This window comes from Oryza sativa, chromosome 4 (assembly GCF_034140825.1).
Source record: "Oryza sativa Japonica Group chromosome 4, ASM3414082v1".
NCBI lineage: Eukaryota > Viridiplantae > Streptophyta > Magnoliopsida > Poales > Poaceae > Oryza > Oryza sativa.
Window position 1 is genome coordinate 26,913,145 of NC_089038.1, and position 16,822 is coordinate 26,929,966.

A 16,822-nucleotide genomic window follows, 5' to 3' on the forward strand; every position below is an offset into this window, starting at 1 on the left:
CAAATAATGTTAGGAGGATAGATCTGCAATGGTGCTGACATATTACTTGAACAAAATTTTCAGGAAGGGACTTCAAACATGCTTCAGCAAGATTCCCAAATCAATACAATCACAGCAATTGAACAAGTAGAGCAACATGTTGGGCAAGCAGAAACAACAAGTGAGACAAAAGCTACCTCAGCAGAGGACAATGACACTATCAATGAAGAAGACATTAACAACTACTTGGCTAATGAAGAAGATAGCCAAGATAACACTCCTGTAGTAATTGACAAGAAACACATACCTTGCATTGGCAAGAAATTCAGAACTCATGAAGAAGCGCGTAGTTTCTTCAACTTCTATGCATATCAAGTGGGATTTTCTGTAGTCATCACACACCACTACAAATCTACAAGCAAAAAAAGATTTGGTCAGATCACCAAGTACACATACCAGTGCTACAGGTATGGTAAGAATGATGATGGTCAGAAGAAGAAAAAAAAGAAAACTCAGCAGCAGAGGAATACACAGGTGATTGACAGAACTGATTGCAAATGCATGCTAACAGTGAGGCTTGATGGTGATGTTTGGAGAATACTAAGCATGAATCTCAACCATAACCATACACTCACACCCAATAGAGAAGCAAAGTTCCTCAGATCACACAAACATATGACGGATGAAGAGAAAAAGTTGATAAGGACTTTGAAACAATGCAACATACCCACGAGAAATATGATTTCAATATTGTCATTTCTCAGAGGAGGCATAGCAGCACTGCCATATACCGGAAAAGACGTCAGCAATGTTGGAACAGCAATTAACTCAGAGACAAGAAATACTGACATGAATCAAGTGATGGAATATCTAAGGCAAAAAGAAGCAAAAGATCCTGGCTACTATTACAAGCTGACTCTAGATGAGAATAACAAAGTTAAGAGCATGTTCTGGACTGATGGGAGGTCAACACAACTCTATGAGCAATATGGTGAATTTGTGAGTTTCGACACAACTTACAAAACTAACAGATATAATATGCCATTTGCTCCAATAGTTGGTGTTACAGGCCATGGAAACATATGCATTTTTGCATGTGCATTTTTAGGAGATGAAACTACAGAAACTTTCAAATGGGTTTTTGAAACGTTCCTAACAGCCATGGGAGGAAAACATCCAGAAACAATTATAACAGATCAAGACTTGGCAATGAGGGCAGCTATACGTCAAGTATTTCCAAACAGCAAACATAGAAATTGTTTGTTCCACATTTTGAAGAAATGTAGAGAAAGGTCAGGAAATACATTTTCAGACAAGAGAAGGAAAGATCTCTATGCAGAATTTAATGACATTGTGCACAATAGCTTGACAAGAGCTGAATTTGAAAGCCTATGGTTGCAAATGATTGCACAGTACAACTTGAAAAATATCAAATATCTGGAAATAATGTGGAGAACAAGGAAGAATTTTATACCGGTGTATTCCAAAACAGATTTTTGCCCATTTATACATAGCACAGCACTTAGTGAGGGCACAAATGCAAGGTTTAAAAGGGGAGTTGGCCCAACACATAGTGTCATGACTTTTCTACTGGAATATGAAACAATCAATGACATCATCTTCGACACTGAGTATGGGAAAGATTATGAATCCAGAAACAAGAAGCCAAAGTCTTTTTGGTCAAATTACATGATAGAAGAACAAGCAGCAGACCTATACAACCATGGGATATTTGATAAGTTTCAAGATGAATTGAAGGGAACACTAAATCTAGAAGTGGCAGCTATACAACAAGGAAAAGCATATGAAGTATATGCAGCGCCAAATCTGAAACAACAAGAATTCAGACCAAGAAGATATGTTGTGATGACAGACTTACCACAAGAAAACTTCGTGTGCATATGTGCAAAGTTCTCCAAAGATGGAATCCTATGCAGCCATGTTTTGAAAGTGATGTTGTATCTGAAAATGAGCAAGATTCCTGATAAGTACATAATTGAAAGATGGAGGAAAAAGGAGAGAAAATTAACGGTGAGCATGCAACTTGCAACAAATGATGAGAACAGTTCTGTGCTAAGGTTCAATGTATTATCTAGAAGAATATGCAACATGGCATCAAAGGCATCAAAAAGTAAGGAAACATGTGAGTACCTGTTAGGAGAGATTGATAATCTGGATAGCAACCTTGACTTGATAATTGAAGATGCAGCTCAAAATCAAGCATCAATTGATGAAAGCAACACGGTGGAAAACACAAGTGAGGATCAAGCAGAAAAAGAAACAACAAATGAGCAAGAAGATATTCAAGACCCTGACATAGCTAACACAAAGGGGAAAAAATCAGCAAGAACAAAAGGGATGGTAGAGAAGATAAAAGAACAGCCAAAAAAACATTGTACAAGATGTGGAAGAACAAGTCACACAATAGAAAATTGCCCGCTGATGCAAATTGCAAGAAGTACAAAGAAAATACAGAAGTCTACAACAACAAGTAAAAGAAATGAATAATATGTAAAATATTACAAACATGGGCAAGCAAAAAAATCAAGCTAATGGATATAAATTTTTGTATTGCAGGGACAATAGAGAAGCAAGCAATGCCCGCTAGGAAGAAGAAACATGAAGAAAATGACAAAGGAAGCAAGCTACCTAAAGATCAAGGAAGCACAAAAAAGAACAAATCAAATTAGAAGACAGAAAACAAGGATGTCAAATTTTGAGACTGAAAGTATTAGACCTTAATGTTTTTCACTGTATTACTGCACTACACACACTATATATGTGTATTCATACTAAAAGTATTTGATGTAAGTGAACATCTGTATTCACTACAGGAATATGTAATGGCACTGCAAAAATGCATTCACTATGATCCTATACATTCCACTATGCTAGCACACACTACAGTTTTATATAGCGACTAATCTTCTGGACAAATTCAGCCTTCACCAGCAAATTGATCCTACAATAACAAACAAAAATAATATTTTCAAAACTATGAAAGAATCCAAAAAACAAGAATGGCAAAAAATAAAAGACACTTACAAGATTAAACCAATTTTCATAGCAACTATCTTTCTGAAAAATTTCAGCCTTCACCAACAAATTGAGCATACAAATAAAAAATGAAAAACATTTTTTTCATAACTAAAAATGTATCAAAAAACAAGAATAGGAAAAAAAAATAAAAACACACTTACAGGATTAAACCAATTGAGCACAACTTCTTCAACTTCAGTCTGCAGCATTTTATTCGTTGGATGGAAGAATAACTGATTTGCATACAACATCCGAATATTGTCAATATCATCTGAAGAAAATTCATTTGGTAGAACAACCCTTGGTGACCACAATTCCATACACTTCATAACAAAAATTCCAGAATCAAAGCTACAAAAAAAAATTGAAACAACTCTTTAAATTACAAAAAACAAAGAAATAAAACCTAGGTAGTACTGTTCATGATATTGTTGAATTTAGTTGTACCACAATGGCATTTTTTCTTGTTTCTTGTATTATTATTATTATTATTATTATTATTATTATTATTATTATTATTATTATTATTATTATTATTATTATTATTATTATTATTATTATTATTATTATTAGTATGTTAAAAATTGGGCAAGTGTTATTACTAACATCCTAAGAATATATGCAATACGCAAAAAAATATAAAAATATATGCAGCACAGTAATATCACAAAATGTAAACACAAACTACTCACCACAGTAATATCACAAATTAAAATACACAGCAAAAGTGTGAGCATAGCATACACAGAATAAAAAAATATCTAGCTCACAGAATTACATGGTAATTTCACTAGTTAACAAATGAAGCAAGAACATTCTACAATGCCCCAATGAGAGGACAATTAATGATATTTAGAAAATTAGAAAACATTGGCCAAAATAAAGAAGTATTGAGAATTTGGACATCAACAAATAAGTAATGTAATACAAGCGTGACTCTGCACATTCCTGAAATAACGTATTTTGCAATGCTCCAATTATTTGAACAGAAAAGATTAAACACAAAAAATATACCAAGATCTCTGTTTTGGAACACAAGGGTAAACTTTCTTCAAAGTAGTAAAATCAATTGAAGAGCCATAATAAGAATCCCAGAATGTCTGTAAATTATTGATCTGAATACAAAATAAAAAAAATCAATCAACTACAAAAAAACAAGAAGAAAAAAACTGAATGAAAACGCATTTAAAATTAAAATATCATACCAGTAAGCATTCAATGTCTTCAAAATAGGGATCACCTTTTTCATGTAAAGAATCTAAGAGGACCAACATTCTGTCCTTTATATCAACAACAAAAAGGAACCAATGTTCAAGGTGTTCGATGGGGAAAAATAGCTGCAAAAAATCATTCAGAATTAACAACATAACTTTGGAAAATTTACATGAGCATGAAAACAAAAAAAAATACCATGTCAGAAAGGTGCAACTTCCTAGCACTAGCTGCTCCAAGAGACGATCTTTTCACCTTGCTCAAATCAGCACAAGATAGATCAGTTAACAATAGTTCCTGAAAAAAAAAATTAAAAGTGAAATAAATATACCAAAAAATATGTAACATATCAACATTAACAGAAAAAAGCACAAATTTGAAAAATAACTACTTACACCAATAGAAGAGAAGAAATAGTGTCTCTTGGAGTTTGAAGGATGATTGTTGTTGAACAAAACACGGCAAAACACATTGATAACATAGCTCAATACAGTACCACCTTTCATGAGAGATTGCCCAAAAGAAGAGAATTTTGCTCTAACATTATCAATGTCTACAGCATCATAACTACAAAAAAAAAAGATATAAAAAGAAAAGCAAAGTAAGAAACATGCATAATGCAAAAACTATAAAAATATATGTAAAGGAAACTGTACCTATGCCATTTAGAGCTCTCGGACAACTTGCATATTGCATTGTAATGTCTCTTTTCTTGATCTGACACTAGAAATCGGCGTCTAACAGAAAGAACATAAGGATCTGAAAATTTCCGAGAAGGAACTAAGACTCTTCTAGGGCCATGGGGAGGTAATTTTCCACCGGTAGAACTCAAATCCAGGTTGTTACTTTTCAACATGTTCTTGGCATTATACAAATTATCAGTCTGGGTACACAACACCTTGCAGCAATCAGGAAATGTAGAATGACCAAAATATTCCACATCAGGAGAATTCTAAAAAAAAAAGCAGAAACAAATAATTATAGAAAAAAAAGTAACTTAGGACAATATATAAATATAGTCAACAAGAATAAGAACATACAATAACATCATCAAAACGCCTCTTCTTCACATTCTGAATACAATGAGTTCTGCGTGTTCCTTCATTATTATTTATACCAATTACTTGAACAGGTGAATTGTCAAGACAGTGTAAAGATATACCAGGCTACAACAAATAAAAAAATAAGAGAAAGTCAAAAAATAAAGCATACAGAAACATGACATCACAAAATCTATTCAAGAATTTTTTAAAAAAGAAAAGACACAAGCCAATAAAAAAGGAATACCTGTGATGAAGAGGAAGTGACATATCGAGGGTTAAGATATTCCTTTTGACATGAAAGTGACTTAGCATAACCAACAGCTTCATCTTCACAAGAATCAATTAAATCAGGGAACAATGGTCCTCTTTTGTCATCATTGTTGAGTTGAGATAATCTTGATTTAATTTTATTTGCAACATTCCTAACAGCAGCAACAGCAGATACAGTAGGACCTGAAGCTGGCAAAATAACTATGATAAGAACTAACAGAATTTACAAATTTTTAAATAGAAAATTTAAGATAAAATCTAGCAAAGAAAAATCACAAACCAGATCGAAAATGTTCAAATCGTGAATTGGAGTTATTAGCATATCCAACTTCAGGGGTTAGTAAGCCTTGATCTGAGCAAAAATAAAAAATTAACAGCAACGCAAACTTAAGAAAATAAAAAATTAACAATGCATCACCAAGTACCTTTTTCAAAGTTTGGTGAAAGGGAAAATCTAACAGCAGATTTAGAGACAATAACAGAATCATCATTTACCTAAACAAGAACATAAAGTTAGAAAACTTAAGCTAAAAAAATAAATTATAATCATAAGAAGCAGACACATACCCCCAATTCCTTATCATGAGAAGGTGTATGGCGAAAACTTGTTTCATTAGCTTTACTAGCAACAGATTTATTGGTACCTAAAAAAATAAAACATCAAAGAATATATAAATAGAAGAAAAATTAAAAAATATAATAAAATTAAAAGAACATAGAAGAAAACTTACTTCCATTGTTATGAGCATCACAAGGGATTTCATTTTCAACATCAATTGCATAGTTAGGCTGAAACCCAGGGTTGATATCATCAAAAATTAAGTTTTCATCAGGATCACCACCATATCTAGAACCAGCATGTTCACATAGCAAGAGCATAATGCTGATAGCAATATCTTCACAAGACTCACTGTCAACAATGTGATTGGCAGAACAATGACTAACAACCATTGAACAAATTTTCTCCTTAATGAAAGCAGGTAACATGGTTCCAATAGCAGACTCCAATTTATCTCTGAATGTATTAATTCTATTTTCAGGGGGTACAACCTAAAACAAGGAAAATTTTAGGTTGTAAAGATGAATGAATGATAAGAATTAATTTATGAAAAGAAAAACACAAGTAAAAATAAATAAAACTAATTGAACTGAACATGTACCTTGAAATAAGTTGTATCATTGAAATCCTTAATGGGTCTAAGGCCAAAGTTTTCTTCATCAACTTTGTCAAGGTTAGAATACAAAGTAATCATATTATTCTTCCAGTGAGAAATTCTAGGAAAACCAATAGGAACATTCTTGCCAATAGGAACATTCTTGTCACCAAACTCAACATAATCCAGATAAAGCACCTAGCAAAATAAAATATGAAAAAGCAAAGAAAAATTAATTAAATAACAATAATAATATGGAACAAAGAGAATGGAAAAAAAAATTAATAACTTACTGCCCAGAGAAACCAGCATCCACCCAAGGTACTAAACTTTTGGATCTTTTTGATGGAAGTCATCATCCATTCGTACACAAATTTTGACCAATCATATGACCGAAGCTCATCAACATTCTCAAACACAGTCAAATACTTGGTGCTAGGGACCAAAGAAGAGTTTGGACAAAGAAAACAAGCCATTGCAACAATCAAAAATGAAGTAATAACTTCATCATCAGAGAGAGTTTCCTTTCAGATGAACTTATCACCAAAGAATCTCACAGATGGAAGAGCGCTCTTGCCAAACTTTGAAAGAATAAAAGACTTTCCAGCATCACAATCAGTTGGGAACTCCATACCACCAATAGGCAGACCCAAAATATGATGAACACATTCTTTATTAATTGCAATGACTTTATCTTTTAAAACAATTTGAGAAGACTTCACATCAACATGATTTGCAATCCAAGAAGCAAATTTGTTTGGGACATAAGCATTGTCAAACATCAGCAAAGAATTAAAACCATAGTCACCAATAATACGCTTCTGATCAGGAGATAAAGAAGATAGAACTGTTGAGAAATATTTTGTTGAGAATCTGCTATATGAGGGCTCAGTCTTCGAATGAACTTTAGATTTTTTTTTATCCTAAAAAACAAGTGTAGAAGTGTGTTAAAAACTTATTTACTAAATTATAATATTTAAAAGCTAAAAGAGAAAGAAATAATAATTACAATTACATATACCAGAACAGTACATTAGCATGAATAAAAACAAAAGAAATCATAGGGAGGTAGGGAGTGAGGGGGTAACCATATAAAGCCTAAGAGGCAACCATATACACTCATGAACAGAAACATATAAAATTTGGTCCCGGCTGTATAGCCTAACATTTAAAATCATAATATATCTGAAACCTTACTAGTAGGAAACTAATCCAAGCAAACTAACACAAAATCACACATCAAAACAGATATACTTGAGATAGCACCCAATCTTAATAGCACCATCCATGCTGCCATACATATGCAAAATCAAACACTAGAAGTAGAAATTACAGTGATTTGAAATTAAAATTACAATTGTAAATTCAATGCATATAGCATGTAAGTGTACTGTAATTTTAGTAGAAATTGTCTGTAAAATTTTGGAAACCTGAACTAAGCTATAAGTGCAGAAACCATCACTACTAGACTATTATTTTGCAACCTTACAAACCTGCACAACCCCGAAAAAAAGTTTAAGCTCATATCATATTAAAAGCTGCTGCGTGTAGAACAAAAAAAACACTTGAGAAAACTAATCCAAGCAAACTAACACAAATTACACATCAAAACAGATATACTTGAGAAAAAATTAGACACAATGACACACAAAAAAAACATATCCATAACACGTGTTATGGTGGCTATGTTTGCATAATACTAGATTGAATTAGTTACATGGGAAACATGAATATGACGTTGCATGCATGAAAGCTACCAAGGATACTTAGGTGCAGGATATGTGAAAGAAAACAAAGAAGGTATTAGTGCCAAACAACGAGAGAAGAAAAAACAAAAAACTCAACAACGTTGGCTGTACTGAACTGTGTTGAGAGAATAGATACGAATCTGTATAGTCACAACTACAACTTGAAAAATACTCACATCTTCAACATAACTAACAGTAGCCTATAATAGCATGGTAGCAAGGTTCAGAGTACCGCATTGTACACATGGACCAAACAGAACAAATATAAAATTTTATTTTGCAAAAAAAAAAAACAGAACAATTCCAATCTGAAAATAACTATCCACTTCATTAGTACTACATTTCCTTTGACCGAATTAATTCTCCGTTTCATTGATAAGTTAACACAAGATTATAAGCAACAAGAAACCCAATAAAATAGAACAAATAAAATGCCATGCATAATAAAATATGCTAATAAAAAAAAGATACATACAATGGGATTGTGAAAATTGACAGAAGAAGTGTCAACCAAATTCTTTTTCACTTCTTGAACAATCTACAAATATGAAATTGAGCAACCCATTAAACAATATAAAATTAAATTAACACAACTCAACAAAAAAAATATTCACATACCATTTTCCTGAGCACAACAGAGAGTAAACCATCAATTTCACCATGTTCAGGACCTTCATCAACCTAAAAAAAAGAAAAATAATGTAATACCAAATTAAAGGTAAACTTAAACAGCATAATACAATAATAAAAATTTAAAATATAACTTACATCATTACCAACTTCATAATCAACATGAAAATCTTCACCTCCATCAGAATCAACTTCAATGGGATTTTTACCCAACCTTGATGTTTGGACACGAGGCATCTGAAAGAACAATAAATAAACATCAGCTTGGACATGAGTTAAAATGAACAAACAATACAAACTTCACTTTACAACAAAAATCATACATAAAAAACACAATCATGTAGAAACTTCACTTTAGCACAAGTACAACATCCAGATCCATTTACATTGACATAAAAAATATAATCACTGTGAAGCTTTACAAAGTAATGAACACATCATGTATTTGCTGGCTACCAAATTCAGTAATTCAGTAAAAAAATTCACTAATACAAACATAACAAAAAGCCATGTCATGATTCTGAAAAATTGCTTCACGCCTAGAATTTGCCACTAAATCACACATCAACAAGCACAAAAACAGAAACTGGATTTGCTAAGCAAAAAGCACCCCTAAAATCAAAAGCCTCCCCTAAAACCCCCGAATCCGCGGGCTAAACAACCATTCCCCAACTCAAAAGCAACGCTTTGCAGCAACAAAAACAACAAAATCTCAGATCCATTCCGTGAACGCTTCCCACAGCCCAGGAAGAACAAATCTCCAAACCTGGAAGCGCAACTTGGCGAAGCAGCAGCAGCATCACGATTTCACCGACCAAAAAACATTGGATGCCACACAAAAATGATGAGACAAACTAAACAAAACTACGGCAACCAACGTCTCCGGCGAGCTCTCCATCGTATTACATCGATTCAAAAACAACTAAAGCCGAGATTGAACCCTAACACAATTTGAATCGGACCTACACTGAATCAAATCGAACAAAAACAACTAAAACCGAGATTGAACCCGAACACAATTTGAATCGGACCTAGACTGAATGAAATCGAACAAAAAAAAATCTAGACACTAAATCTTGCCAGCGACCAACCTTTCCGGTGAGCAAATCGGACCTACACTGAATCAAATCGAACAAAAAAAACAACTAAAACCGAGATTGAACCCGAACACAATTTGAATCGGACCTGGACTGAATCAAATCGAACAAAAAAAATCTAAACACTAAATCTCGCCAGCGACCAACCTCTCCGGTGAGCACGCACACCGACAAGACAGTCCTCTCCGGCGAGCACTTACACCGACGAGACAAACCTCTCCAGCAAGCACTCACTCCGACGAGATCTCTCTCTCGCCTCGCGGAGAAAACGAGAAGAGAAGAGAAGAAAAGGGGAAAGCGAGAGAGAGAAATGCGAGGAGAGAGCGGGATCAGCGAGGGGAAATAAAAAACGGCTACGGACAAGCGCGGAAATCGAAATTTGCATAGTGCAAAGTAATCAGGCCAGGGAATCCAACGCGAGGCCCTATCCACGTATGACCACGTCCACCCCATTCCTGGCACAAATCTCGGCGCAGATCCAACGGCAACAAAAACGGGAAATAGCAACAAAAAAAATCACCCGACAGATTCCTAGCAAAATCGATTCCAGATTGGTTTCAGTAATCTCTACTCCGCTTTAAACAACATGTTTTGGTCGTCAAATCACATAAAACTATGTTTGAACGATGGTTTTTACACAGTTATTCTATTTTGATTTGATTGATCCCTCCATGTTTAACGGCATGAGAGAGAGGAGGCAATAATAAGGATGTAGTATGATGTATGAACAACGAGATGAGAAAACCAATCGAGAAGACGAATATGACGTGTGTGACCCACCACAGATGACATCTACCGTTGATTGACTACGGGACATGGATCGGAATAGAGAAGCCACATCCCCTTGGGCTGGAACCTGGTGCAAATTTCATGGTAGCATGTCACCAGATAGTCAAATCCAAATTGACAAATTCGTATAGCAATTAGGACCGCCAATTTTTTATTTCCTTCCTTGAATTTACATTTGATTTTCGTCTGTAGCTATGAGGAAATGTAAACTAAGGCTGCGCTTAGTTCGTGTGCCAAATTTTTTTTAAGTATACGGATACATATTTGAAGTATATAACAAAACAAAGTACAGATTCCGCCTGTAAACTATGAGATGAACCTTTTGAGCCTAATTAATCCGTCATTAGCAAATGTTTACTGTAACACTATATTGTCAAATCATGGTGTAATTACGCCCAAAAGATTCGTCTCGCAATTTTACAGTTGGATTGTGCAATTGGTTTTTTCTCATCTACATTTGATGCTGCATACATACGTCTAAACACTGAGATGGTTTTCATTGAGAACTGAATTCAGGACTGATCTGTCAGCCCAACTCGAACTGACTGGAGTAACTGGATAACTGATGCGTTCCTCATGGCTGTCGCAGTACCAAAATGGTTACAGCAGCCCTAGCAGTCATGCATAGTACTCTGCAAATCAGCATCAGAAATTACAGCATTCTATTCCTGACAAGAAATTCATCCAAAGATCAATAAAATTATCAGGAGATCAACCACCGATCACCAAATCATAATGAAATCGATCACCAAAGCTCAGCGAAATGAACAACAAAGTATACATTGCAAATGTCACCGCCATGGTTACATCCTAAACAATGTATCATCACCAGAAAGAACGCAAACTCAAAGCTGAAACGGCAACCTATCTTGCCCCTACAAAGATGAGAACCTGACTACAATCTCCACCTGACATTGTTAAGCAATCGATGAGCTCACCGGAGCAGCACGAACATCGGATCGCGCATTGACAGCGCCTCCGCCGCCACGATGAGCGCTGCGTCCGCGTTGAGCATTGCCAGTTGGACCCACCCGCGAACGGCCACCACCACTTGGCTCCTGCGACGGGAGCTTCTGCTTGCCCTGCCACGACAGCTCCAGTGGGCTGACCGCGCCGCTGCTGAGCTGCTCCACCTCGTCGCCGTTGTTGGACTGCGACGCTGTCCATGTCCGGTCGGTGGAATCGACGGAACTGGGCTCCCACGAGGGCGTCCACGCGTTGCCGGCAAAGCTGTTGCTCCCGGCGGATTCCTGCGGCTCCGCCTCGCCTCGGATGTCACGCACGGAGACGTACTTGTGCAGGCTCGGCTCCATCAGGTCGTCCTTCACAACAACCTCCGACTCGACGACGAGCGTGCCGCCGCCGGCGACCTTGCCGTCGCCGTACCTCCCGTTTGCCGAGCACTTGTCGTTGGCCGACCGGTCCAGCTCGAAGCTCTTGTTCTCCGACGACGAGGAGTTGAGGTCCGCGACCGCCTCGAGGATGGAGCAGGCCTTGGACACGCAGGCCGGGAGCGAGAACGCTGGCGCCGGGGCGGCGGCGGAGCCGGTGCTCTGCTGGTGGTAGTTCTGGATGTCCTCGAGGAGCAGGGATGCGTACGAGTTGCCATTGTTGTCGAAGTCGTGGGAAGATCTCCTCGACGACCGGCCCTTCTGGTTGACGACGCTCTCGGCCACAATGCTCACCGAGTGCGTCGCCTTCATCCTCCCGGAATTCCCCCCTTTGGTGTCTGATGATGCCACGGGCACCTCCACGATCTCCTGCTTCTCCTTCGCCGCCGTCCGGCTTGCGGCTACCTGATCTTTAGCCCACTCCGCCACCTTCTGCGGCAGGGCGCCGCCACTCTCCGTAGGTTTCTGCAATGCATTTCGATGGTTTGAGTAATTCGGCGAGGAGAAATGATGGCTCAGATTGGGTGAACTGAAGTGTGAAGCTTTCATGCGTCTGTTACCTTTTGGGGCCTGCCATTGTTGTTGCAACTGTGGTGGTTGCCGAGCGTGTTCTCGTCGAGCTCCGCCATGGGGTTGCGACGGTACGGCGAGTGCTCGGCCTTCCGCGACGAGCTCCGGCTCAGAGACGGCCCGTGCGCCAGCTGCGCGGCGGCGTTCTCATTACCCGCGGCCCCCGCCCTCGCCGGGGAGTTGGACCTGGGCGACGGGTACCTCTTCCCGGACGCGGCCGGCACGGGCGACGGCGCCCGCCCCTTCTCCCTGGCCGGGACCGACACCATCTTCCCCGGCTGCTGCCGCGAGGCCCGCTCGCCGCTCGCCGTCGCGGGGACGCTGTCCGCGCGCCTCCCTGGCGAACGGCTCACTCTCCTGCTTCCACTTCCGCCGCTCCTCTCGTGGCTCCCCGACCGCTTCCGCTCCGGCGTCCTCCGGCGCGGCGACGGCCTGGACACGGCGGCGCCCTGCCTCTCCCAGTCGCAGTCGTCGTCCACGCCGCCGCCGCCGCCGCCCCTCCTCTCGCGGTCGAAATCGTAGCTCCTCTTAGATCCAGAGTACCTCCGGTGCCCGCCGCCGCCCTCACCCGACGCCACCTTCCCCGACGACGACGAGCTCCGGCTGAGCCGGCCGCACTGGATCAGGATGGCGTCCACCTCTTCCTTGGTGCAGCTCGAGGTCCGCACCGGCACCCTGCTGACGACGACGGGCTTCGCCTCCTCCTCCTCCGGGGCGGGCCTCTTCGCCTCCTCATCCGCCGCCTCGCCGCTCGCCGAGGCGGCGACCTCGGCAGCAGCCGCGGCCGCGGCCGCCTTGACGACGAACACCGTCCTCTTGTCGGCCGCCGGCTCCTCCGCCTTGGGAACAGCCTTCCTGGGCGGCGGCGCCTTCTTGGCCGCCTCCGGGACTATCGCGACCTCCTTAGCACCAGCTTTCTTGCCGCCGCCGGCCTTCCTGGCCTCATGGCACGGCGGCTGCTGCTGCTCCTCTCGCCGCCGCCTCACTTGCTGCTTCTTGCTGAAACAGAGACCCATGGGTGGTGGCGGTGTTTGGCTCCGGTGAGGCGTGGATGATTAGGGGAGGGTTTTTTGTGCGTTGGAGAGTGTGTTTTGAACCGTGGCGTCTGTAGCAACCGAGGAAAAGGTGAAGCCAGCTGCGGTGGACGGAGGAGGGAGGGGGGAGGGGGGAGGGGTGGGTGGATTTCAAATTTTTCTGTTGCGTCGTCGGGGTTCGTGCGCGGCCGCAGCGGCGCACGACGCGCGTGCTCCACAGGAGAAAGCCGTTGGGGTGACAGAGTATGCTTTGGCACGGCGTACAGTAACAGTAACAGTAACAGTAACAGTACAACTCACTCAACAAGCTTGAAGTTACAAGTGCTACCTCCAAATTTACAGTAGCTACGGTTCTCGTCATCTACTCCCCCAGGGAGAATTTGGGTCCATACTAATCCCAGGGATTTGTGCTGATAATTTCCCAAAAAGGAGTTCTTTACTGCAAAATACACCATAATTACTCAGCTGTCTGGTCCCAAGGTGGCAGAGGCACGCGTTGATGCATCTGGAAGGAAGCACACTGTACTGTGTGTGTAGTCCTACCGTTCAACCAGCTAGTAGGAGTACTGTATCAGCTATTGAGTGGATTCAAAATTGAGTCCTGTATCAAGCCGTAATAAGATACGATGCCGTATGATAGTATATACTCTACTGGGGTACTTCACTGTTCTGAGAGAAGGCCGGGTGATAGATAGATGCCGATGGACCATCTCGCATCTATCTATCTATCTAACTATTATATCTATTATATTATTAAAATAACTTTAAAAGGAGACACCACGTTCGCTGTGAGGGCTAGAAATTCCCACATTAATCGGAAAAAAGAAAAAAAAGAAAAGGAGAGTCCAATAGAAATACAATCTAAAAATAGCTGAAATTCGAAATTAAAAAATAAGCAATATTGAAAGAAGTTTCCATATAAAAACTCAATACGAGATTTATCCCAAGTAGAAATACAATTTAAAAATAGCTAAAATTCGGAATTAAAAATTAGCAATATTGAAAGAAGTTTCCATATAAAAACCCAATACGAGATTAATCAAAATTCGAAATAAAAATAAATTAAAAGCCAAAATTAGAAAAGGAAACACGAGTCCAAGTAGGAATACAATTTAAAAATAGCTGAAATTCGGAATTAAAAATAATGAATATTAAAAGAACAGTCCATATAAGAACTCAATATGAGATTAATTAAAATTTGGAATAAAAAGAAAAATAAATCCGAAATTAAGGCAAAAGAAAATAAAGAAGAGTTCAAGTAGGAATACAATTTAAAATTAATTAAAATTCCGAATTAAAAATAAGCAATATTGAAAGAAGAATCCATATAAGGACCCAATACGAGATTAATTAAAATTTCAAATAAAAATATAATAATATCCAAAATTAGAAAAACTAAAAGAGAGTTCAAGTATAAATACAATTTTGAAACAACTGAAGTTGAAAATAAGAAATAAAAACATTAAAAGAACACAATATGGTATTAACTAATTTTTTTAGAAAAAATAAATTCTGAAATTAGAAAAAAAAAGATTTCAATTAGGAATAAAATTTATAAATAACTAAAATTAGTGATAAAAATAAAGACTATTGAAAAAAAAGACCATCTAAAACACACGACGAAATAAATTAAGTAACAGGCCTATAAATAAGTAGAGTTGGTGGCGGTTGATATGGCATATAAAAATTGTTAATGAAACACTAAATAGAATCCTAATGACGATTAAAAGGAGGGACGTCAGGTAGGACGTGAAACAAACAAGTAAAGCGGTTGCTGGGACTTCTAGAAAGTAAAAAGAAAAAAAACCACATTGATAATTATTTTCGATTTTTAAAATCTTAATGACAATGAAAAGGAGAAGCAGCGGGCGGGGTAAGAGTAGGCGGCAGACGAGGGCTGCAGAGGGGCATAGTGGCATCGTTTGATGGGACTTCTAAAAATTATAAAAAATAAAACTAAAAGTCCAATTTTTAAAGGTTCGGAACTTCTAAAAAGTAAAAAAAAAAACCAATAATAATCATGTTCGATTTTAAAATCTCAATGACAATAAAGAAGGGAGGCAGCGGGCGAGCCGTAGAGGAGCATAATGGCAAAACCGCTGACGGTATGGCGGAACTTCTAGAAAGTAAAAATGAACCCAAACTATAATTATGTTCGATTTTTAAAATCTCAATAACAATAAAGAGAAGAGATAGTGGACAGGAGTATAATGGCAACGTTTGACGGGACATCTAGAAATTATAAAAACGAAACCCAAACGTGACAATAAACTCTAAAAACTATAAAATCCAATTTTTAAAGGCTCTAAGAATAATAAATAGAAATAGTGATAGATCGAGCAAGCAAATAAAGAAGGAGATGACATAAGAGGTAGCAACTGGTGTGATTTTAAAAACTATGTAATTAGAAACACGAGGATGATAAGGTTTGGTCTTTCAAAGTCTTAACATTGAGATAGCTCTTTAATAAATTTTAAGTAAAATTATACTTAAAAAATATATGATTTTTTTCTGCTAGCCGCATAATTGCGTGGGCTACCCAGCTAGTTCTTTGTATTATTTTGAACTTGAATGGGTCGACCGTTGTAATCCTGTACAGTACATTCGTCGCTTGCAAACAAGCAAACCATTGGTGGCTTGGAGCGACTCGCCGAGCTTTGTTTGGAGAGCATCTCAGTTTTTCACGTGATGGGAATTCGCAGCTGATGTTTCAGTTCCTGGGGTAGAAGACGATTCCGTCACCCTTGATTCGTTGACATTCTCTTATCAATTTGACCGGATTGGAGTATCCCACTGAATTTCAAGTACGCTTACCTCCTCCAACCAGCCGGATAAAACTTCAGCTCACGCAGTGCTTCCTCATTCC

The 16,822-nt window shown here is 38.6% G+C and overlaps 2 protein-coding genes across 2 annotated transcripts; both read right to left on the reverse strand.

Moving 5' to 3' along the window:
- Positions 1–2,917: 2,917 nt before the first annotated feature.
- Positions 2,918–9,973, reverse strand: LOC136356230 (uncharacterized). The gene is made up of 20 exons (XM_066309829.1): positions 9,944–9,973; positions 9,214–9,312; positions 9,064–9,126; positions 8,921–8,983; positions 6,991–7,221; positions 6,704–6,895; positions 6,275–6,593; positions 6,111–6,187; positions 5,969–6,038; positions 5,824–5,895; positions 5,518–5,732; positions 5,271–5,396; positions 4,887–5,182; positions 4,626–4,797; positions 4,429–4,527; positions 4,224–4,355; positions 4,033–4,133; positions 3,180–3,369; positions 3,025–3,072; positions 2,918–2,941 (listed from the first exon to the last, which is right to left on the reverse strand). Exons 1-20 carry the CDS (start codon positions 9,971–9,973, stop codon positions 2,918–2,920), a joined length of 2,619 nt encoding a protein of 872 aa, XP_066165926.1.
- Positions 9,974–11,683: 1,710 nt separating this feature from the next.
- LOC4336470 (uncharacterized protein At1g65710) lies at positions 11,684–14,068 on the reverse strand. The gene is made up of 2 exons (XM_015779142.3): positions 12,913–14,068; positions 11,684–12,817 (listed from the first exon to the last, which is right to left on the reverse strand). The coding sequence occupies exons 1-2, from the start codon at positions 13,936–13,938 to the stop codon at positions 11,879–11,881; spliced, it is 1,965 nt and encodes a 654-aa protein (XP_015634628.1). The 5' UTR covers positions 13,939–14,068; the 3' UTR covers positions 11,684–11,878.
- Between the last annotated feature and the right edge of the window lie 2,754 nt (positions 14,069–16,822).